At 39.2% G+C, this 25,005-nt stretch overlaps 3 protein-coding genes across 9 annotated transcripts in view; 1 reads left to right on the top strand and 2 right to left on the bottom strand.

The window, feature by feature from the left end:
* Positions 1 to 748, bottom strand: part of Acsf2 (Acyl-CoA synthetase family member 2) — an 8,053-nt gene extending 7,305 nt beyond the window's left edge. The window contains exon 1 of one of the 2 annotated variants that reach the window (XM_083087686.1): positions 614 to 748. The gene's annotated coding sequence lies outside the window, so the exon portion shown is untranslated. Of the gene's footprint in view, positions 1 to 377; positions 587 to 613 lie in introns of those variants that run through there. The other variant, XM_083087685.1, reaches the window with a different exon arrangement.
* Positions 389 to 23,342, top strand: Nompc (no mechanoreceptor potential C). Of its 5 annotated transcripts, none has more exons than XM_083087684.1 (16): positions 389 to 455; positions 2,255 to 2,728; positions 2,965 to 3,066; positions 4,760 to 4,861; positions 5,282 to 5,398; positions 6,447 to 6,647; positions 7,818 to 8,201; positions 9,138 to 9,458; positions 9,698 to 10,925; positions 11,203 to 11,378; positions 11,704 to 12,132; positions 13,237 to 14,269; positions 14,998 to 15,111; positions 16,916 to 17,183; positions 17,512 to 18,243; positions 18,591 to 19,179. In XM_083087684.1, exons 2-15 carry the CDS (start codon positions 2,399 to 2,401, stop codon positions 17,975 to 17,977), a joined length of 5,271 nt encoding a protein of 1,756 aa, XP_082943810.1. In that variant the 5' UTR covers positions 389 to 455; positions 2,255 to 2,398; the 3' UTR covers positions 17,978 to 18,243; positions 18,591 to 19,179. The 5 variants fall into 5 exon arrangements, with proteins under 5 accessions (XP_082943810.1, XP_082943809.1, XP_082943808.1 ...); XM_083087681.1 differs by lacking the exons at positions 14,998 to 15,111; positions 16,916 to 17,183; positions 17,512 to 18,243; positions 18,591 to 19,179 and adding exons at positions 21,887 to 22,014; positions 22,099 to 22,247; positions 22,503 to 22,668; positions 22,927 to 23,342 and having other exon boundaries at positions 403 to 455; XM_083087683.1 differs by lacking the exons at positions 14,998 to 15,111; positions 16,916 to 17,183; positions 17,512 to 18,243 and having other exon boundaries at positions 391 to 455; positions 18,591 to 18,723; positions 19,076 to 19,203.
* Positions 22,992 to 25,005, bottom strand: LOC145964675 (pancreatic lipase-related protein 2-like). 2 transcript variants are annotated; one of them, XM_083087689.1, is made up of 5 exons: positions 24,918 to 25,005; positions 24,359 to 24,798; positions 23,676 to 24,027; positions 23,356 to 23,602; positions 23,042 to 23,131 (listed from the first exon to the last, which is right to left on the bottom strand). In XM_083087689.1, exons 1-4 carry the CDS (start codon positions 24,955 to 24,957, stop codon positions 23,385 to 23,387), a joined length of 1,050 nt encoding a protein of 349 aa, XP_082943815.1. In that variant the 5' UTR covers positions 24,958 to 25,005; the 3' UTR covers positions 23,042 to 23,131; positions 23,356 to 23,384. The 2 variants fall into 2 exon arrangements, with proteins under 2 accessions (XP_082943814.1, XP_082943815.1); XM_083087688.1 differs by having other exon boundaries at positions 22,992 to 23,602.

Below are 25,005 nucleotides of genomic sequence, written 5' to 3'. Positions count from 1 at the left end.
CTTGAATTCTTTAAGTAGTTTTGGCTCATATAGCCTATTACTGTTTACCTTTCTTTTTAAATTTCTCGAGCCATTGTTTATTATTATTTATTTTTTAAAATAATAATAATCTTTTTTTGTGGTTTTAAATATGACATTATCATATTTTTTTCAATTCGATATCAAATTATATTTCAATGAAACTTAGGATGATATCGCAATTTTTTTCAATGACATTTCAATGACATATGACGTCAATATCACGATATGACATATGTTATTGTCTTGCTCTTTACACGATTTTATCTATTAATTATCCTATTACACAATCTTTCCTTTCTATTCTCACACACACTGGGACATGCATTAAACATTTCCGTTACAAATATACTACGCACTGTCGAAGCACTTATTTGTTGATTTAGTACATTCAGTGCAGAATATATCGTGAGTGTAGGAATAAGCGTTAGAATATGGTACGTAGATCACTGTTTTCACTGCAATGCAGTAGAGAGAACTTTAACAGAATATTTTCACTCGACTGATACGCTTATCAATGTGATTCTCGCGTTGGCCATACAATCTCAATGACGTAAAACAAAGTGAATGTATGTATGTATATATGTGATTTTACCAGAAGAAAGAAAACTTATGATTCTATTCGAAAAAATTCAACTTCAAAGTATCTAAATCAATCACTCTTTGAAAACTCAATCTCTTATCGATAATATTTTATTCTTCGCCCAGAATCATATATATATATATGAATAGACACGACAAGACGTTGTAATGATTTCATTAACGCGATGTCTATATAAGCGATGTCGATTGATTGATATAAACTGACTCGAACTGACGCTATCATGTATTTATAGAAGGAGAGAAGTTGGAATCATTAGTAGTACTATTATCTATAGTTTTTACTTATTCAAGATTACTTTTACATTGCTAAGCAGTTGATAGACTTATCGTAAGAAAGCATGATCGACTTTATGCTATGTTTTTTTATGAGTAACGAGCATTTCTTTTACTTTTAAACTAGTACAAATTATAATTGATACAAGAAAAGAAATATTTGCTTAATTGCAAGAATTATTATCTATGATTTAAAGAAAACTTGAAGTAGAATTCTTTTTCAAGATCTCATATTTTAATACGTCTTAAATATTATCTCGATATTTAAAAAAAATATATTATATTATATAATATATAATATATTATATTTGTTTAACATCTTCGGGTCAGTCTTTCAAACTAGTTAGTTCGCGAGGGAATATTACTCACTGTATTAAGTAATTTATCATCAAGTTCTTATCACGCGGCTCGCATTGTTCTGCACGCTGAAAGTATACATCTGAGAAGCATGTATCGGGAGAGCGAAAAATAGAGATCACGCACAAGCAAGTCTTTCTAGTCTCGAGCGAGCGAAAGGGAAAAGGAATCGAGGGACGTTTATTCAGAGTCCGTGGCAGAGTCCGGTGGACTCGAGATAGACGGATAGCGTGCCTGCCAGGCTGGTCCGGAAGTCGCGTGTCGACGGCAGCCATAACAGCCCCTCCGCGACTCTCGCCCTTCCTCGACCCGAACCACCACCTCTTGCCTGATTTCCTTAGCTTCTACCAACGTCGACTAGCACGGCCTACCACGAGATTGGCCCGTGTGTGCGAGAGATTTGCAATCCGTGCAGATCGAGGGTGAGCAAGTATTGGTGCAACGTTACCCTAATGAAACACCGAGAACGAGTCGGCGATTGGTCGATCCCGCCAGGGCTCGAAGGAAAAGCAACCCTCTCTCTTCTTCGCGACCCTCTCGGCTACGTAGCGTCTTCAGAATTACTAGACTAACCGTGCCGTTAACATTCTTGCTCTTGGTATCGTTAATATATTTTCATTCGAATAATAAAATAATTAGCAGTGTCGAATCATGCGAAAATCTGTCATTTGTGCCAGGACGATATTGCCGCACGAAACGCGAGGAAGAATATATCCAATAGAAGTCGTTACGTTTTACCCAATTAACTAGGGGACATTTACTCGTGTTACATTTATATAATACTTGTAAAAATATTAATCGAATATTTTAAAATATTATATATTTCTATTATTGGAACAAACTACAAGTGATTCATATACATCCCACTTGTCTACAAATATATTACGAGTCTCGTAATTATTATTCCTATCGATAAAGCGAGATTGCCTTTCCTCTAATTAGCGCGAAGTCTCTCGAAATCATTATAAATGTGATAAATGTGAATATTATTCTACTTGCCAAGTGTTCCACGTCGCACTAAACCGAGAAGTATCTATCTAGTGGCCGTTTATTCCTCGCTGTTCCCGTGTATCGTTAACGATGTGCAGTTTCGAACGAGAGTTGGACACTTGAGCGAACCATGCTCGCGAAGGGATCGTAGCATAGCATGAGCAGTAACAGCAAGAAGCCACCGGGAGGCAAGGACGACAAGAAGAATCCCTCCAGCAAAGAGGAGAGCCCGTCGGGCGGGAAGGACGATGGTGGTTCGGCCTCGACCGGAAGCAATGGGGCTGCGGCCGGAGGAGAGCCGTCGCAGCCCGGAAGCAAGCCTAGCTCCGCTGGAGCGACCGCCAGGGAAGGGGCCCAGAGGCTTCTGGGCCTGGCGGCTCGCGGCGAGTGGGCCCCCGTGGACCAGCTGCTCAAATCTCTGGAGAAGACGGTGCAAAGTGCGGGGGAGGATGGCTTCATCGTCCCGCTCGCCGGTGTTCTGGACCCGGTCAGTTTCATCGATACGATTGATATGATTGGAAAAAGAGTTCTTAGTATAAAAAAAATTAATGTACTCAAATGAAATAAGTAGTCGAAAGAGAAAAAGTAAAGTTCTTGTGAACAAAAGTAAATTTCTCTCGCACGATTTATTCTTAGAAAATTTTGGCGAGAAGTTTTGGATTGCAAAAGGACACATTTTATCACAGATTTGTATGATCCTAGATGAAGACTTTTAATTCACAGATGACGGGGATGACACCGTTGATGTACGCAGTGAAGGACAACCGCAGCGCGCTGCTCGATCGGATGATCGAGCTCGGATCCGACGTGACCGCCAGAAACAATGCAAGTACCCCATGATCACGTTTAATAATCAAGAAAGTTGTTTATCTCTTTGATAAATTAAAAAAAAATGAATTCTACAGTTTCGTAAAAGGGAAAATAAATATAAAAGACGTAATTTTTTTTGAAAAATACTCCATTTGAAAAGAAAACATTTGATTAAATGCCTCTTGTTTATTCAATGCCGTCGCGATAGGTTCTCGTGTTAGAATTACGTGGCACTGGCACGTAATAGCTGCAAAGGTGACGCGTGCCGCGAAAAGTGTACACCTAATGATCAGGCAATTTGTGCTAAGTCAAGTCACTGGAAGTAGAAGGAAGGGGGCAAGTAGAGGATACGATTGCGTGAAGGAGGGCCAAGGTCAAGGAGCTTATGTTTATTGACCGAATAAGCAAGAGGGATACATACACGTGCTAAGAAATAAATAAGGCATAGTCCTTCCGGCATTTCCCATGACTCGCAGAAGGTTGCACTAATTGTAAGCATCTTATTATAATTGACCCTCTCCGTCAGACGTGAAAACCGTTGCAGTAAATGTAACATTAATATCCTGATAATACACATTTCGAACTCGATACTATTACACACAGTCTTATCGGGAGCATTTTCAATGCCTCTTAGAAGGTTACACTCTATAAGCGCGCTATATAATTAACCTTTTATCGGGTACAAAATACCAGTTGCAGTTAAAATTTTTTGATGACTAACTCTAAAGATTCGACTTTAATCTATTCCAAAAATTGGACCGTTTTTTCGTTGAAGTTGATGGGCGGCTAACCTACTTATCCCTTTACACGAATGCCTGTCTTATTCATTTGATCAGTAAACTCAAGTCCCTTAACCCTCTCTTAACCTTGGCCCTCCTTCACGCAATCGTTCTCTCGACTTATTTCCCCCTCTTCTTATTTGTGCTAAGTCAAGAATGACTTGCCTTACATTAGTACAGATTGCGGCCTGATCACTAACTGTAGACGTTTTATGGCAGCTATTAATTGCGTTATTCAAAGTCTCCAGAATAGAAAATTTTATGCATATAAACATATGTAATGTATCATATTTAATTATTTATTTAGATGAACAAAGATTATAATTCTCCTTTTTATAAAGAAAATTTATTATGTAGAAAAATAAATATTTCAACAGCATAATTAGCATCATTCCTGTTACTTGCAATGCATGTTAGGAGTGTTTCGTAAAAAGGCATTGCAGAGATGAGCATTAACTATGCTAGAGCATCACTTTGTAAGCACATGCAAGACATTATGTACTCACTGCTATTGATTTACTGCCTACCACTCCCACGATTCTGATATAATTTTCGAATAGCATGCTGATACATGATACGCGTGATCGAAAGTCTGACATCTAAAGATTAGCTCGAATTTGTGGGTGCGGCAGAGCAAAATTTTTATGATTTTTATTATTCCATCTTCATAAAATTCCGTTATGACTCAACGAAATAATCGAGCTAATTATATCGTGTTTCTTAAATATCGCTTTTTCATCAACATTAAACATAAAAGAATAGATATAAAGAATTAAATGATTAATTATGCAACTAATTGAAAATATTATATTGGTTCTTGGAAAAGAAAATAAAGTTATGTTAACTTTATAATTAAGCAAGTTTATGTATAAGACTTTCTGAGAGATAAACACTTTATGGAATATAAGATATTTTATCGGCTTCTGTAGGATAATTACAATGCTCTCCATATCGCTGCTATGTATTCGAGGGAGGACGTTGTTAAATTGTTGCTGTCCAAGAGAGGCGTTGATCCCTACGCTACAGGAGGGGTACGAATAAATATTTATTTTTGTAATATTTAGAAAGAAATTTGAGAGAATTTCTTTGCAAGATTTATCTTATATGAATATTGAAAGAAATATTATTCCATATAATATAGATTCATTCTTCGAATAATTTCAAATAATTTAATTTTGTTATTTGATTTTGTATTTTATTTCTTTAGACACAGAAATACAGGATAAATTTCGTGACTACTTTATTTGGACTCTATTTCAATGTCAGAATAATGGTTAAAGACTGATTTAATAATAATTTATTAAAATTTATTAATATAATTATTTAATAATAATTAATAATGGTTAAAGAATGGTTGAATTCTGTCAAATTTATTGTACTTTCTGACATCAAATTTATTATACTTAAGCGATCTCACATAAAATGTCTATAATTTCCTGAAACATACGCAGCCAAGACAACAAACGGCGGTTCATCTGGTGGCGTCAAGACAAACAGGTACCGCGACGTCGATCCTACGAGCTCTATTGGCCGCTGCCGGACGAGACATCAGGTTAAAGGTCGACGGGGTAAGTCTAATGGGCAGCATTATTTCACAAACTTGTGCAACCCAATAAACTCGTCGATAAAATGTGCTTTTTTTCGGGAGTTTTCCGAAAATTACCGTCGAATCTCGATCATCTCGGTATCATCCAGGGCGAATTTCAATCGTGCGACACCTCGGTAAATTCGTGGCCCCAAAACTTCAAATGGAAGTTGCGGAAGATAGAGGTCTGCAATAAGCCGCGGCACGATGCTCCCATTTCGCGTTTCTCGCGTGACAGGTGCCGCTCGCCGAGAGATCGCTACCTGGTACCAAACGACGCCATAACTCTTCTCCAGCTTGCTTTTTCCACCCTGTCTCTCTTTCCTTCTCTCTCTCTTGCTCTCTGTCACACATCCCCGTCGCGATAGTACGACGCTACCGATCCTGGAGGCGTCGGCGGTCGCCGACAGCCACGGTGATCCTCGCCGTCAGCAGGAAAAAAAGAAACAATAGCCATGATATATCGAGACGAGATGCGCATATTTAGATGTTTCGGACGAACACGAAAAATGTTCGTGTCACCTGTCACGATAGTACCTGTCGAGAGACGTCTTATATGAGAAATAATACCTTTAGACACCTTTCCCCTTTCCAACAGTTTGCATGATTAATATAAATGTTTCTTTACTATAAATTTTTCTATAAATGATTTTCTGCAACTCGAGAACATTTATGTTTCCAAATTTAAAAAGAAACATAGATAATAAAATAAAATATGTTTTAAAATTTAAAAAGAAACATAGATGATAAAATAAAATATGTTTTAAAATTTAAAAAGAAGCATAGATGATAAAATAAAATAAAACAATATTCTTTGAATTTTATAAGACATTTAATTACATGGTAATTAGTTTTAAGTATAAAAATGAATTGTAATGTGTTTTCTTTTCACATTTACGTCATTTTTTAAATTCTTTCTCCGTTTTACATAGCACATCGCGTAATTACTCGCATACCACGAGTGCCTTCCTTTCCGGAGGAAAATGTTTCATTTTCAAATAATTCTTTCCAAATCTCATTTCTCGTCGCAGAAAGGAAAGATACCTCTTTTGCTGGCAGTCGAGGCTGGCAATCAATCGATGTGCCGGGAACTTTTGGCGCAGCAAGCGCCTGATCAGCTTCGGGCCACCACGCTAGCAGGTGATTCTGCGCTGCATTTGGCCGCTAGAAGAAGAGACATCGACATGGTGCGGATCCTGGTAGATTACGGCGCGCCCGTCGACATGCAAAATGTACGTTAAATTACGTTAAATGTACGTTAAAGCACGAAGAACCTAAATGAAGCGGAAAATTGAAGCCGGTAATCAGACCGTGTCGTTCAAACTTTGGCGATTATGCAAGTACTTTTAAAGCAAATTGTAGGTCGCGATGCGAACTTTTTATCGTTCCTCGACAAATTGTTATGCGCAATTCTTAATCATTTTTTTTTAATCATAATGTCACAGTTGGGGAGAAATATTTCTTTCATCTTTTCTGCATGAACAATTTCAAGAATTTTAGACGTGTAAATATGTGTATAACGAGATATTTTTTTATGATTTAATTAATTTCTAATTAAAATTGATAGAATCAACAGAAATTTGATACAAGATTTACGAGAAAATTTGCGAAGAAGCTACAAATATGACACAAATCATCAAATATTTCGTATACTGCAGTTATTAATTCCACTCTAGCTTTAAGCTAGAGCTAAAGCTGCGAGCAAATTGAGTATAAAACTCGACGAGAAATCGATCATACACGATATTGGAGTGACTTACAAATTGCTGCAAATATTAGTAGAAAGAACAGCAAGTTTACTCATTTTTGTACCCAAATGAGAACAAGACAGTCTTGAAATTTATGAAAACATTCTGAAGATTATTTTTATTCTAATTATATTCACCTTGCAAAATTATTTTACGATCTTTAACCTTTCTCTTGCCGGCGCGTAATAATATGACCAGCAGTGCAAAGGTCTTAATTGCGTCACAAAAAAAAGTTGTGGACATATACTAGGGCATGCATGCGTAATGAGATCAACTGTCGCACTGCGTCGAGCAAGGATAATATCGTAGACAGGATTAAATTTTCAGTCAACGACGACACGTATTAAGAGAAGCTACCAGCATTAGCTGCTCGTAGGAATTTCTATTCTCACGTACAAGACAATGAATGATATTAAGAAACAAGATGATAATCAATCATTAAAATGCAAATTAATTATTATGAATAATCTCAATTTCACTAAACATATTTTTTTATTTGTACCAATTCAGTGCAAATGCAAAAGTGAACATTTTTTCTAACTTTTTAAATCAAAATATATTAACTCGAGTCTCTATATGATTTTCTACATGTGATGAAAAAACACATGTATGTAATTCTACTTGAGAAATCTCAGCGCGCAGCATTTATTTCAGGGCGATGGACAAACTGCGTTACATATAGCGAGCGCCGAAGGTGACGAAACTTTGGTGAAATATTTTTACGGTGTCAGAGCCTCCGCGTCCATCACCGATCATCAGGATCGAACGCCAATGCATCTGGCCGCGGAGAACGGCCACGCTTCCATCATCGAGTTGCTCGCCGATAAATTCAAAGCGAGTATCTTCGAAAGAACGAAGGACGGCTCGACTCTGATGCATATAGCATCGTTGAACGGGCACTCGGAATGTGCCACTATGCTCTTCAAGAAGGGCGTGTATCTGCACATGCCAAATAAACGTGGAGCTAGATCTATTCATACGGCTGCGAAGTACGGTCACGTGGGTATTATTAGCACTTTGCTGCAACGTGGGGAGAAGGTAAGTTATCTGTCATTATATGAAACTGATTTTCTCTCGGCGAATATATGAATACCATCCACATATTCCTCAGTTCTTAATTCTATATATTAGGTGTATAACTAAGTTCCCGCCGTTTTTTGCTTGAAAAATGCATTTATTTCAATAAGAAAATGAGTTAATATATTAATCAAAATATAATCCTTTGTTTTCTATGACTTTTTCCCATCTTTTTTACAAAAGTTGGATTCCGCGACGATAGAACGACTTGTTTTTTTAAGCAATCCATTGATCGATGCATTTTTCGACTTCTTCGTAATTGGAGAAGTGTGTATCGGCGAGCACGTGTTGCATTGAAAAGGTGATAATCCGATGGGACCAAGTCTGGAGAATAGGCGGGTGCGGGAGAACTTCGCATTCGAGCTCCAATAGTGTTTCTTTTACGATTCTTGCAACATGAGGTCGCGCGTTGTCATGCAAAAGAATCACTTTACGTCGATTATGGCCTTTTTCGCATCAATTCATCATTCAATCAGTATAATTGTTGTTGGTAGCGGTCAGCTGTGACTGTTTCAAAAATCAATCGATGAGCTTCAGCTGCAGTTTTATTTAAATCAAAGCAGTGAAGAAGTATATGTCGAAAAAACAACTTATCACGTTTCATTTTAAATCGATTCAAAAAATATCTCTTTCACAAAAAATAAATCTTTGCGCACTCAATTTTATTGACAAATGCCTAACTTCACTACATTTGCAGTTGGAGCCATTTAATTATGAGCGGCGGGGACTTAGTTATACACCTAATATTTATCTATTATTATTAATATATTAGAATCGCCAGAATTTTGCTAGAGAAATTAGGTCAAGAATAAATATTATAATTTATTCCAAGTTTAAAAAGTATTTCTATCTTAAATTTCATCTTACATTTTCTACTTCTTCGGGTTTGATGGACAGGTGGACGCGATAACTAACGATAATTACACGGCACTCCATATAGCCGTGGAAAGTGCCAAACCGGCTGTCGTGGAAACTCTTTTAGGATACGGTGCGGAAGTGCACGTGAGGGGTGGAAAACTTCGGGAAACTCCACTTCACATAGCCGCCAGGGTGATCGACGGTGACAGATGCGCTCTGATGTTACTGAAATCCGGAGCAGGACCCAATTTGACAACTGACGACGGCCAAACCCCCGTCCACGTGGCAGCCAGTCACGGAAATTTAGCGACGCTCCTTTTGCTTCTCGAGGACGGGGGAGATCCGATGTTTAAGTCGAAAGTACGTCCACAAGATTTTTAATTCCAAAATGTATTTTTTAATATAATGTTATATTAATTAAACAGTTGAATAATTAAGTATCCTGTGTAAGGAACAATAATAACTTACATCAATATAAGTAATGTACATGCACTATTTTCTCAAAGATATCTTTCAATGTCAAAATATACGATAAATTTGTTACGCACAATAATTGAACTTGCTTCTATTATATTTTGAGACTCTGATTCTCCTCACAGAACGGAGAGACGCCTTTGCACTTAGCCTGCAGGGGTTGCAAGGCGGATGTGGTTCGGCAGTTGATAGAATTTGTAAAGAACACGAAAGGTCCGGAAGTGGCTACCGCCTACGTGAACAGCCTAACCAACGATGGTGCCAGCGCTCTTCATTACGCCGCTCAGATCGAACCTTCGGAGGTCATCACCCCTGGTGACGATCGCGCCGTTGTACGCGCTCTCCTCGACAGTGGCGCGGATGTCTCGTTGCAAACCAAACAGGCCCAGGAAACGGCCTTCCATCATTGTGCTCTCGCGGGCAACAACGAGATCCTGGAGGAGATGATCAGTCGGATGTCGTCCACGGATGTGCAAAAGGCCTTGAACCGACAGAACGCCGTGGGTTGGACGCCGTTGCTGATCGCCTCCAATCGAGGCCACATGGAACTGGTGACGACTCTCCTCGCCAATCACGGTAGAGTCGACGTGTTCGATCTCGAGGGTAGATCCGCTTTGCATTTAGCCGCCGAACACGGCTATTTGCAAGTGTGCGACGCGCTGTTGGCGAACAAAGCTTTCATAAATTCCAAGTCTCGCGTGGGAAGAACCGCCCTGCACCTGGCCGCTATGAACGGTTACACGCATCTCGTTCGTTTTCTCATCCAGGATCACGGCGCTGCGATAGACGTGCTCACCCTCAGGAAGCAGACTCCCCTTCATCTGGCGGCGGGAGCTGGCCAGTTGGAGGTCTGCAAACTTTTACTGGATCTCGGTGCCAATATAGACGCCACGGACGATCAGGGACAGAAACCGATCCACGCCGCGGCTATGAACAACTACGCCGAAGTGGTGCAACTCTTTCTGCAGAGGCATCCCAGTCTCGTGATGGCCTGCACCAAGGACGGCAACACTTGCGCCCACATCGCCGCGATGCAAGGCAGCGTTCGGGTGATCGAGGAACTGATGAAGTTCGATAGACAGGGCGTGATAAATGCCAGAAATAAATTGACGGACGCGACACCGTTGCAGCTGGCGGCGGAAGGCGGACACGCTGAAGTGGTGAAGGTCTTGGTTAGGGCCGGAGCATCCTGCTCCGACGAGAATCGCGCGGGTTTCACCGCGGTTCATCTGGCGGCTGAATATGGCCATGGCCAGGTACTCGAAGTGATGAGATCGTCGCAGTCTCTTAAAATAGTTAGCAAGAAACTCGGTGTCACAGCGCTTCACGTTGCTGCTTACTTCGGGCAAGCTGGTGAGTAAAAGACAATAGCAATATCATGTTTATTTATGGAATATCAATGATCATTATACTAACAATAATTATATTAGATTACTAATAATTACATTGAAAAATTAAATATATTTAATTAAAATAATTTTGATTATATTTGATTAATAAGATAGTGAGATTCTGATCTCAATAATAGAAAACTAAACAAACTTACACTAGTGCAAGATTTTTTTACGCAAAATTTTTACATGTTTATAGCAAATAAGCTATTAACAAATCAATCTTTAATTGTTTCTAGATACGGTTAGAGAATTACTAACTCATATACCTGGAACTGTAAAATCTGATCCACCAACCGGAGGATCTCTGGTAGGAGAATTGGGAGCCGAATCCGGCATGACTCCTCTTCATCTCGCTGCTTATTCTGGAAACGAGAACGTCGTGCGGCTTCTTCTCAATTCTGCCGGAGTTCAGGTAATTGAACAAAATTTTCGATCAATCATGAACTTTTTTGTGACATTTTACAAAAAGTCAGTTAATTGGTTAGCTTAATTAATATAATCCTAATTTGTGGCATTACTCTAAGAAATTATACCATAAGATATCTAAGTAATATATTCTAACAATATTCACGCATATAATTAGCCGAAGAAATTAAAGAGTTGAGCCATTTAATCGCTATTTTTTATGAGGATCTACGCGAAAATATAAAAATTAATTTCACAATTGAGAAAATTAAATTTAATAATTTTTAATTTCTTGAGAAAATTAAATTTACATCAGTCTGGAAAACTTGAAGGTGGACGCAGCGACGACGGAGAACGGATGGAACCCCCTGCATCTGGCCTGTTTCGGCGGCCACATAACTGTCGTGGGTCTATTGTTAAGCAGATCGGCAGAGTTGCTGCACAGTGCGGATCGTTATGGCAAAACGGGATTACACATCGCGGCGACCCACGGTCATTATCAAATGGTGGAGGTCCTCTTGGGCCAGGGGGCGGAAATAAACGCGACCGACAAGAACGGCTGGACGCCATTGCATTGCGCGTCACGCGCCGGTTATCTTGACGTGGTGAAGCTGCTCGTAGAGAGCGGTGCATCCCCGAAGAGCGAGACGAATCTTGGCTGCGCGCCGATCTGGTTCGCTGCATCCGAGGGTCACAACGATGTGCTCAAGTATCTCATGGAGAAAGAGCACGATACGTACGCTCTGATGGAAGATAGAAGGGTAAGAAAGATATTTGTAATCGATAAGCAGAATAGAATTTGGGAAATCTGAGGAAAAACTCTCTTAACAGGAGGTTTCTTCAAACATCATAATTTCCGAATTTGGGAATTTTTTTTGATTAGTTACAGATTTTATAGCTTACAATATGACAATCGTAAAATTACGTAAAGTATAAATACGCTTTTAATAATGTGTTATATAAAATAATAACATATTTAAATTATTTTATTTGAAATTATGTATATATTTTTTAAATTTTATATCCATGAAAAAGTTTCCATCGCGGATATCACGATTTAATTTAAAGACTTCTTTTCATCGTAAAGTCACACGGCATCATATAACAATTGTTTCGTAGAATTATATTGGGGACTAAGTATTATACTTTGAAAAATTCCCAAACCATGTAGCATTTTGTGGATCGAGAGATGCACGACATTTAGAAAGTTTACTAATTTTCTCAGACAAAGTCGGTAAATCGAACTAATAAATCTGCGCTTTAATGTTAGGTACACACGCGAAGTGCAGTTGCACCGACTTCGTGATCAAAAATTTATTGATAATACACGCGTTCAGTTCAAATAATTTTAAAACAAGATCAGTATCTATTGCATAAAATTCTGCAGTCGTGCCGTTGCAGAAAACTTTACCGTAATACGATTAATTAAGCTTCACAGCAATTAAACGAAGTACTGCAAATCAAAGTCTGGAGTTATCCATAAAACATGATTTTTATCTGTATATATTTATTCGCCGCAACTTGAAGTAGATCGGAGAATTTAATTGTAAGATAGCGTAAAAGAATTTAAAACATCATGATGCAACTATAATTATTTCATTTAGAAAAAAAATAGAAATTTTAAATTATAATAATCTATATAAATTATTGGAAATTTTTATTATAATTATTCGAAATTTTTCATTATAATAATTTATATAAAAAAATATTTATATATAAATAGAATACACGATAAAAAGGAATTGGAATTATTTAATCAATTAATGATGATTATGCAATGTCAAGAATCATGAGATCATAAAAATCTTCTTGCTTTCCTTGTTCGATTCAGCTTTTTTAATTCGAGTAAACTGCTGGATTTACAGTTTGTCTACAACATGATGGTCTGCAGCAAGAGTCACAACAACAAGCCGATAGAGGAATTTGTTCTGGTGTCGCCCGCACCGGTGGACACGGCGGCCAAGCTGTCCAATATTTACATGAAACTCTCCGAGAAGGAGAAGGAGCGAGCCAAGGATCTGATCGCGGCCGGGAAACAGTGCGAGGCCATGGCTACCGAATTGCTTGCTCTGGCGGCAGGCGCCGATTCGGCCGGCAAGATCTTGACGTCGATGGATCGTCGAAACGTCGAGTTCCTGGACGTGCTCATCGAGAACGAGCAGAAGGAGGTAATCGCGCACACGGTGGTGCAGCGTTACCTGCAGGAACTTTGGCAGGGTAGTTTGAACTGGAACGCATTCCGGACAATCCTGCTGTTCATCGCCTTCATCATCTGCCCGCCCGTTTGGGTAGTGTTCGCTCTTCCACTCGGGCACAAGTACAATAACGTGCCCATCATCAAGTTCATGTCGTATCTCACGTCGCACATCTATCTGATGATCTTTCTGCTGCTGGTTGGCATCACGCCGATCTATCCGGTAGTGGTGAGAGTGAATTTGATACCGTACTGGTACGAGTGGTGCCTGCTAGTGATGCTATCGGGCCTGTTGCTGTTCGAGCTGACGAATCCTAGCGACAAGAGCGGTCTGGGCTGGATCAAGCTGGCGGTGCTGCTCTTCGGTATATTCGGCGTGGCGTTTCACCTGATGGGATTCGTAATCGTCGAGAAACAGTACTGGCCGACCCTGCTCTACCTGAGAAACCAGCTTTTTGCCCTCAGTTTCCTTTTAGCTTGCGTGCAGATACTGGACTTTCTGTCGTTCCATCACTTATTCGGGCCATGGGCGATCATTATCGGTAATCTTATGAAGGATCTCGCGAGATTTCTCGCGGTCTTGGCCATCTTCGTCTTCGGCTTCTCCATGCACTTCGTCGCGCTCAATCAGGCCTTCAAGAACTATCAATCGCCGCAGGAGGCGCGTACGGAGGAAAGAAAACCGAGAAAGCCGTTCGACGACGGTAAGTTCGAGATTCATATTTTTCCATGTTTCCCCTTCTTCAATCGATCTCTTTTTTTTATTGTACAATTTGACGCCAATCGAAAGCTAGTGGCGCAGTAATTGTATTTTTTACAGCTCTTTCCATCTATAAGATATATATACATATACATATATAAATATATGCGCACACATATATATTGTAGATATCGTAGATACATTACGTAGATACCTAAATACGTAGGGCTAGATCTTAGATTGGCAATCGCTTGGACGCGGTACTGGTTCTATGAACAGGATGTAGACCGTGCTTTCGCCCACGCAGGTGCTAATTCGCGTGGGTACCAAAATAACGACACAGTTCCCTTTACTCTTTCTGTAAATTGGTAACTTCCTTTCCATTCCTAGTGTCAGTTTATATCGAGAGTTAGAAAACTGGTATAATCTCTGGATGAATTTAGATTTCGATGTGACGTCGAAATCTAAAGTGAAACTCGCGTGAATTTTGCGGGTGTTTCAGTGACTAGTTTTTATATCAGTTTATGGAAGAAAAATTTCTCTCCTCACCCATCCGCTAAATTTATCCCCGTCTCGAAAAAGTCACTGTGGATGCTGTGGTCAATTCGCGCGATAGATATTTTTCATAATTATTATTTATCGAGATTCCAAAAGCAAGTCTGCTTTATATCGATCATACTCAGAGGCACGCGGAACGATACGAAATCATAATCGAATGAATTACAATGATAGATATGTTGGCCAATGTTACGGAATGGATGATGGAGACGCCACCAACGGCGCCTCCTCGTCGCTACGGCCGCTACAAGAAAAAGAATGAGTGTTGTGACGATAACGACAGAGATAGTAAGTTTTGCTGGTTGAGAAAGATTAATCAGAAGCAACCAAGCGGAAAGCGAACTAAACAACAATCGCACGTGCGAAACTGAATGCAGGACACGGTCCATCTCGGTGTCGTCTCGTCTGCATCGTGCATTTGGCCAGTGTGTGTGTGCGTGTATGTTGTCTGCTGAGACTGCTGCCTGATGTGATGAAAAAAAAAGAATAAAAAAAAAGAGAAGACAGAAAAGATAGCGCAACGCCCGATGTTATTCTTCGTTCATCTCGTATGCTGCGATTCGGAAGCGACGGTAAAAACACGAAGAGAGAAAGCGATCGATGGAGTTCGTTAAGAATATCTGAATTATAATAAATATGAAGGGATATGTTATATCACACACACATATAACACAATGTAACATTGCAAGAATCGTATGAATTATTTTTTTTTTAAATTGTAGGCTTTTTTGAAGATTTTTTTTTTCAACATTTTTTACGTAAAATGTATTTTCTTTAGTTCTGGACTACGTGTCCGCGTCGCAGCTTACCGAATGAATATCTTGTATTGATCTCAGACAACGTTCTGTCTGTGCAATTGATTAGATATCGATTAGCATTATTGGCCGGAGCATATGTGCTCGTGTTTTCTTTCACAGCCTCTGTCCGTGTGCATCCCCATGTCTCGCTGTACGTATACGTCCATATGTGTACATACATGAGCGCACACGTATGTGTATTGTACGTGTGTGTATGTATTTCTACATATCTGTATATTACCTGTGTTATTTAGTAGGTTGTTAGAGATCGTTCTATGCTAGTGAACGCCGATGTTGTCTCTCAGTTCATGATGTGTATCAACCGCACGCACGTTTATGTGTGATTCTCGAGAGATCGAGCTTACGGATTCCACGTTCCATTCCACAAAGAATGCTCGTATTCGCGTATTCTTTTTTTTTTTATTTTTCTCCACACTGGACAGGACAGCCCTTTGGACGTAAAAAGATTTCTCCCCTTCCTCTCCCGTGTCCTTGCATGCAAGCAACGCGACATGTTGCGTTCACCTTTGAAGAATCGCGCAAGCCAGACATGCAAGGAGGGCGTGCATCCCCGAGCTGCATGCCGCATCTTTTTTTATCCACTACAAACATATGTGCGGTATGTTTCAAAATCTCCACCCGCGACCCTCCCCCCTCTCATTCAGCACGGTTACGCACGATTGTACGATTAAACCGCCGATCGTTCGACCACTGGCTGCCTCGAGAAAGAAGCTGCATCGATAAAAAACGGAACGCATCTCTCCGTCCGTTTAACAAGACATTCTTCGCGCGTCCTGAAACGCGTAGAATTTTCATCGAAATTTCGTCTTTTAGCGAGACGATGAATAAAAAAGAAAAAAAAAAGAAATGAATCACGCGAAGCGATTACACTCGAATTGGTTGTAAAAGCAAGGCAAATTCGAGCGACGAGGTGCTGAAAGATCGAGTGGCAGTACGTACTGGACGATGAAGCTGCAGTCTGCAATGAGAAATTGTCATGGCATGCATCCAGCGCATTAGTCCGCAGCTGCAGCTGCAGAGCATGGCCCAGAGTCTATATAAAAAGATGCATGAGCATGTTCGTTCCTCCGTTTGCTCGTTTGTTCGCTCGCTCGCTCGCTCGATCGTTCGTTATGGAACCTCACACGTGTGCATTCATATATTATAAAATAGCGAGTACCCACAGTAGTAGCCAGAATTTGTAATGGCACGAATGGCAATGAGCTAAGGAGAAAGAAAGTGCTCTTAGAGCTACCAAGAAACGTCTTGTGTGTGTGTGTGCCTCGTAATTCCAGTAAAGATGAATCCGATACTCGCCTTCGAGTATTTGTTCTTCGCCGTCTTCGGACAAACGACCCACGGCGAGCTAAAGGTCGAGCACAATCAGCCGCAGTGGACCTCGGTCCTCTTCAAGTTGACCTTCGGCGTGTACATGTTGGTCTCGGTAGTGGTGTTGATTAATCTGCTGATCGCCATGATGAGCGACACGTATCAACGGATACAGGCGCAGTCGGACATTGAGTGGAAATATGGACTCAGTAAACTGATCCGTAACATGCACAGGTAAGCCCGCGATCTTTTAAGACCCGAATAAGAGCGCGATAAGCATATGATAACTGGGCGCTGGTTAAAATAGCATATCGAATTATCTTTTACCTCGTCCGCGGCCCGGAGAACGTTAACGTTAAAAATAAAGTAACCGTGATCTTTCGCGGTTCCTATTCGTGTTCATCTATCGCGTATCTATCGCGTCTGATAAGGCATAGTTCGCGGTTGTCGTTCGCTTTTATATAAGTACAATGCTACTCGATGCGGTCCTTTAACTAGCTCGCTGTTAAGCATACGGGGTTAACGGAGCACACCGTGTAGGAAACGCGATTGCGTGTTGCAGAACTACCACAGCTCCGTCCCCGTTAAACTTGCTCACCACCTGGATGGTGTACTTCATCAAGCTATGTAAGCAGCGCGCCGCTAAACGTAAACGACCGTCGTTGGTGCATATGATGGGGCTGCAGCACGCCAGCCGTTTATCGCCCAGATCGAAGATGGGCGCGAAATGGTTGGCCAAGGTTAAGAAGGGTCAAGTCCGTCCGAAGGACAGCATGACCCTCTCCGTGGTGCATCTCAGCCCGCTGGGTAGCCAGTTGTCCTTCAATACAGCGACCAGAATAGAAAACGTGGTAGACTGGGATTCGATCAGGAAGAAGTATCTCGCTCTGACCGGCAACGAACCCGAGAAGGAAGACGCGGAGAAGGAGGGGAAGAGCGACGAGGACGAAAATGAGGATGAGAAGGGGCAGACGGCTTCCAACGCCTCGACGATACCGGCGACGACGGTCCCAAATCCGCCTGTGTAAACATCGTCATCCACGGATACTGAACAGCAGCGCGAGCAAACGAGCGATCAGATACAGTCGCGAGTTCCGCTATTACGTACTTAACAGAGACTTAAAAAAAAAAACAAAACGCTGTACAGAAGATACTCATCAAACATTCGCCACGAATAATTTTTTACGTAAAATTATAAACCGCTACCGCAGATACAAATCCCGACGATCGAGCGAGACCATCCATAAAGGATCGATCCTTGCGCGACGACCGGCCTAGCATTTTAAGCATCTAAGTAAGTAAAGTCCCGATGTGATTCGTGAATCTCGTAGGAATGCATAATTGATGTTGTTTATCAGATATGAGTATGAAAACTGATTTTGTCGACACACCATATCCTTCTCCGTCACATGGCATGACCAGATAATGCCTGCGAATGTTAAAACCCTACCACATCCGCTCGCTCGATGCTTCATTGAATGTTGGATCATTCATTCGCGACATTATAATTTTCGCGTTCCTAGGATACAGAATTTCGATTCGTGCGATGAAACTCTTTTTCAGAGCCTTTTATTGTAAACATCAATTTAAGTTAATTGTAAGACTTATAATTTTAAAAAACCTATACATTTTTTTCTGTAGGATGGAGAGGCTACTTGAGTTTATTGAGTTAATTGAGAGGCTACAGTTAACTTTAACTAACGTTTACGCGGACAGTTCATATAATAAAACATTACTGACAACACAAACGTCTAAGAAGGCATCTCATCTAAAGGTATCTCAATTTTTCAGATGTTCCTTGGATAGTTGGGATTGCACGAAACATACATCACAATCTCCTAGTTCCTCTTATGTCTCATGCGCTTAAAATTAGAAACCGTCCTATTAGAAAAAAAATTTCGTTCTCTTAGGACACTTGAACCTTTTCTGACGAATCAAAGAATTCATGCAAATTGCAGCAAACATACCTTGTATGGCTTGAAATCGATTCATTTCTCGACGTTTGAAGTAGTAGCAACGTTAGCATGTATCTGAACAGTGGCAGAGAACTTTGCATAAACTTTGCATACGTTCGCGCGCATTTACACGAGACTTTTACGAGACACGTTATTAATACGTATTTACAGTCAGGATAAGTCCCATATACGTGGTCGAGTTGTTGTTCTTCGCCATCTTCGGTCAGACGACGCACACAGAATTCAAGGTAGAATCGAACCAGCCCGAATGGACGACGGGCCTCTTCAAGCTCGCCTTCGGCATTTACATGTTGGTGTCGGTGGTGGTGCTTATTAATCTCTTGATCGCCATGATGAGCGATACTTATCAGCGGATACAGGCTCAGTCGGACATCGAGTGGAAGTACGGATTGAGCAAGCTTGTTCGAAACATGCACAGGTAAGAAAAAAAAAACAGTTCTAGAGAAGAAAATAAAAGAAACGAAAGAAAAGAAAGGAACAAACGATCGCACGATTTGTCATCGTGTTTTTCATTATTGTGTCTAATTCCGTATTTTCGACATGTAACAGGACTACCACGGCACCGTCCCCGCTGAATCTGTTGTCTACATGGATTACGTACTTTTGCAAGCTCTGCAAGAAACGCTTCAACAAGAAGAAACAACGACCTTCTCTGATGAACCTGATCAGCAATCGCATGTCCCCTCGCTCTAGAATGGGAGCAAAATGGCTGTCCAAAGTGAAGGGTAGACAAATCGCGCACAAGGACAGTGTCGCCTTATCGGTCAGTCACCTGAGTCCACTCGGGAGCCAATTATCCTTCAGGAATACCGTCAGGATAGACAATGTGGTCGACTGGGAGGTCGTCAGGCGCAAATACAGAGACTTGTACGGCGAGAAGGTCGAGGAAAAGCCGGTCGAAGAGAACAAGGAATCGACGGAACCGAATCCACTGGCAGCCTTGGAGGGTGTCGACGAGAAATCGAAGCTACTTGGGGCTTGAACATCGAAAAGGGAACACTGGAGAAGGAGACATATATATTCGCCGACAATATTCTCTGTAGCCACAGAAAGAGAAAAGGATTCTCGCTTTTGCGGATCCGCCGCTTTAAATGCGCTGCAAAATTGCATGCATTTATGTACTTGTACATATCGCAGTATCGCGTATAACGTGAAGAACCTTGTGTCAATACCTTTGAAAATAAACGCCTAGTTCGATCTTGCCTCGCTTGTACAGTTATTATTAAGCTAGCGAACCCGCTCCTTGTGATCCATAGTCTAATTGATTGCCTGTACCACGTTTTAGAGACTACCATGGGGAATACCCGTGTGCATAGGGATCGTTCCACGTCACGTTTGACGGTTAGTCTCTCTCTCTCTCTCTCATTAACATTATTAATTATTAATCTTTCTCTCTTCCGCCTGGAATGTTTTATCGATTTTATATATATACATATATATATATATATATATATATATATATATATATGTAATATATATATATATATATATAGCGCAATTATATAATGATTCTCTTGCAATGCGATGCACGCACCGATCATTATGCCTGCATCATATTGCTCACGATATTCTTGCGTATTGACGCGCTCGGTACACATATCTATAAAATGTGTATCCATATATATAGGGCTGCGAAATCGCGACATCATGTTAGAATTGCCTTCGTCGATGCTCATGTCATTCATTATATACACATAATTTTGATGTGTAGCTTGTATATTCGCTGATGCGTCGATTGTGAAGTTGAACAAAGTTGTACGCGCGCCTACTTTACGGATTCACCTTCCGATCATACGCACATTCAAGTTCAGCCAGCACGCATTGTCAAAATGTATACCCTGTTAGAAATGGTTGAATTAAAATGAATTCGCAAAGGGATATATTTCTGTACGTAATGATCATATAATTTTTAAAATCAAATTTTAATTTTGAAATTTTGAATTTTTTTTCCTCTTGAATTTGCTAATCTTCATTCTATTTGCAAAACAGTTTAGATTGAATGTAAAAGATTGATAAAGAAATTAAATATTCTTATTTTTAAAATAGAAATATTACTTTAATAATTAATTTAATATTATATAATTTAGTTCATTTAATATAAAACTTTAATAATTAATTTAATTAAGTTAGAATTTGATTTCCTTTAAAATTTTAATTGCCAGAATAAAATATGCATTTAGAAAAGAGAAAAAACTTAAGAATTCTAGACATAACTTAAGAATTCCATACATTCGATTTTTATAAGATAATTTATTAATTATTAATTATTTTATTAAGGATTTTTAATTTGACAGAAAAAAATTTCTCTGTCGATTCTTTTTAATTTTCCTATTTTACGCAGGGTGCATAAAAACGACTCGAAATGCAGTTCTCACGTTGCAAGCCGCATTCATCTCATCCATCTTACATTTGAATGCGTTGAAAAACTTTTTTCACCGATGTAATCTCTCTAATATAAACACCATCGCAATTACTCAATGTTTACTGTTATCGAAATCTATACTGCTCTGCTCATCTCATCGCATGTTTTAAATCTTATAAAGCTCGCTGACTTTTCTTCTGATTGATCAATTTTTACTAATGAACGAATAACACAGTTGACTATCGTCAGCATGAATCTTTACAGACTTTAATAGCCCAAGAATTGTAAATACATATATATATACATATATATATTATACGATTTTTCTGCTTATAGCCAGAATGAAACGACGATAATAGTAACACATGATTTTTATTTCGTATCAGAATAATGCGAAATTTGCAATCATAAATGCAATATATCTGAGAATTGCTACTAGTTATAAACACATACCAACTCAGTTGTACTATACCGCTGTATATTAGCATAGGAATAAATCTATAATTTTTAATAACGTATAGCTGCGTATACATGATAAGATTAACTTATCAATAAAGAGGATTCATTTAATTTATTGATTTTTTCTTCTGTTTGCACAGTTAAAGTTAGTGCGATCAATATCACAGAGAATCTTCTCTTTGCCATTTTCGGCAAAAAAGATACTGACGACTTTACAATTTCGCTCAAAAGGAATCAGCAGCCAAGGTGGACGGTTTATTTCTTCAAGGTGAGGAACCGACATTATATTACACATTATCTGTCGAATGTATCCATATATGTATGTAACAAATAATTATTTTCGCCTTTATAGATATCATTCTCCTTATATATGCTCGTTAGCGTCATAGTATTGATAAACTTATTAATTGCTATGATGAGCGATACGTATCACAAAGTGATATCACAGAGCGATATCGAATGGAAGTATGGCCTCAGCAAACTAATACGTAAGATGCAAAAGTAAGTAAATAAGTTTTCACATTTCCATAAAATTTCTTGCTCTCTCTCTTCAAATTTTAAATTTTAAATTAAATAAAACTTAAGTTTTTTGTTTCTAATTATATGGAGATAATTAAATTCCTTACTTTCCACTATCATGTAATTCTTTGATCAGAGACAGGAGACTTCCATAGAAAATTTAAGATGCGAGATTTTTGATGCGCTTCTGTAAATTTAGAAAAAAAAACCTTTATTATCAATCTTGTTTTTTTCAAGAACAAAAACCGCGCCAGCCCCGTTAAATCTCATTACTACATGGATGGAGTATTTCAAGAGCGTCTGTATAAGGAAACGAATTGCAAGGCAAAAGATTGGCAGATCTCATGGTTACATGGAACCCGATGTGCATCAAAGAGACTTTCCGAAATATCCACTTTCCGGCGTACGTAGATATCAGATATGCTTGTTGCAGACGTATCGATTCAATTCATAATTATTTGACTGTTTAAAATTTTCATATCCATTTTATATTCTTTATTGTTTATATATTGTAAACATGTTATAATTTACTAATGTTATCGTATTTACGAGGATACATATCATTACATATGCAAAGTTTTAATTTCCAGATATTTTTGAAAATATGCAATTTATTAAATAATTTCAGGCCTTTATATCTGTTCCTCTTTCGTCTTTTTAGAATAACAGAATAATTCCACGAACAAAGGACAGCGTCAATTTTTCATTACTTCAATCAAGTCCGGCCAACAGTCAAAGTTCTTTGAGTAATATTTCGAGGATAGACACCGTCGTTGATTGGGATACAATTCGTCGAAAATATCGCATGCAGTTTTGCGGCGAAATCGAGAAATCGTCTGATGGGGCGGCAAAGCTTGCTAGAATGGCTTAAACAAATAAAATCTATGCAACATATATATATGTGCAATATATAGGCGTCGTTTTTTTTATTACTACCTATTAGATATCGTAATCGTATTTGTGTAATAGATACATATATGTATATCATATAAGTAAAATACTTTCTATACTCTTTTGTACGTTTCTCTGCGATATTGCTATAATTGTAATAAAATATATATACGTGTCATAAGTGGACATGCAAAGTTACGTTATCTAAATGTTTCCACCGACTTCCTTTTATATCTCGCCTTTTCCAAACAGCGGTTCTGCGTTGGTTTCCAGGTAAAAAGTACCCCGAGCTTTAGTATTGACAAATTCTCCCATCACAGTAGAATTATTGCTGCATTTACCAAGCTGGAAATCTATCCAATTAGCGCACCATAGAGCGGGAAAGCCGTCAGGATGCACGATAGACTCGGCGAAAAATTCATGCGATCTACTGTGACTACAGGTTTCTAAAAATGCAAATTGGATCAGTTCGGTCACATATTATAAAGCTTATATAGGTAAATATGTATGACATCGTACGGGCTGAAAGTACTGGACATCCGGGTTGTCTGAATGTTCCTCCGTTCGGATAGAAATCCACGTGGCCGATGGGTCTGAGGATGCCGAGACTACCGGCACAGGTGTGTATAATATCGACGAAATCGGCGTCTGTGGAATCCAGCCGCTCAGCCGCGTCTTTCAGATAAGGTGTCTCAAAGGCTGGTCCAGCCGGATCAAGTCCGGTGATGCGACCGAGTCTTCCCCGCATGTAATTACCAACGTATCCGGCTACATGGGCACCCAAACTATGTCCCAGTACATGGATATCACTGTAGGAAACTTGAACCTCCGACCCGAGAAATTTTATAAACGCAGCTATGTATTCTCCTACCTGTAAACGCACAAATCTTGTGTAATACATGTGCAATTTCTTGTAAAAAGTTGATATATTAGAATAAAGGAATTTCCAGAATTTTGCCATGTATCAATTTTTGTTTTAATATAAATTTATGAATTAATTACGAATTAATTATGAATTAATCTATCAATATTATAGTATTTATAATCTGTGCATTAAAAAAAATTGTCTCTATCTCGCAATATGTGATTGATATAAATTTTGCGATTATGTATGCAGCATCATTAAAACTATAATTTCAAAAATTCTTTTCATTAACTGATCTGATAATTTTTTTTGTAGGATACGCGAAAGTTTCGCTCACCTGACGAGTAAGTTTGGCAGACGTTAGATATTCCTTGGTTGAACCAGCGAACCAATTTACGCAGATTACGTTGTAATCTCCGATACTAAGATAATTTTGTCGAATGTTATTTATCCAGAAAGTATTTCCGTTCTCTATCCATCCGTGAATGATGATCTTAGTTGGCCATGTAGAGTTAAACGGCGATTCTTTCAGTTGTGCACTATCACCCTCTCGTAGAGAAACAGATTGCTCTTTATTATCTTTGGTGTAAAGCTCATAATTTATATCCTCCGCTTTCAAATCCGAATCAATGATGTTGCCGATCACCGCGTGATCATTCGAAATGACTGGTATCGGGTTCAGGAAGATCTCCAGGAGACCTTCCTCGGGACGAAAGTCTTGAAAGTTTTGAATCGATGGTCGATGATTTGGTAAATCAACTGAATTAATAGGTACATCTAAAAAACATGAATGAAAAATAATGAAAATGTGGACGACACTCTCACCTCAATTTGTAAGTAAATCATTATATTTTCGATTAGAAAATTGAAACTAGATATGGAAAAAATCAGATTACTTAGGAGCAAAGATATGAAGAACGTTGCAATAAGAAACATTGTACTATTTTTTGATATTATTGCGTTGCGAAATTTTTCTTATATACC

Source organism: Camponotus vicinus, unplaced genomic scaffold (genome assembly GCF_025532165.1).
Source record: "Camponotus vicinus isolate PSW18456_S1 unplaced genomic scaffold, iyCamVici1.0 SCAF_13, whole genome shotgun sequence".
Taxonomy (NCBI): domain Eukaryota; kingdom Metazoa; phylum Arthropoda; class Insecta; order Hymenoptera; family Formicidae; genus Camponotus; species Camponotus vicinus.
Note: the sequence above shows the minus strand (reverse complement) of the source record. Positions and strands in the feature narration are given on the sequence as shown.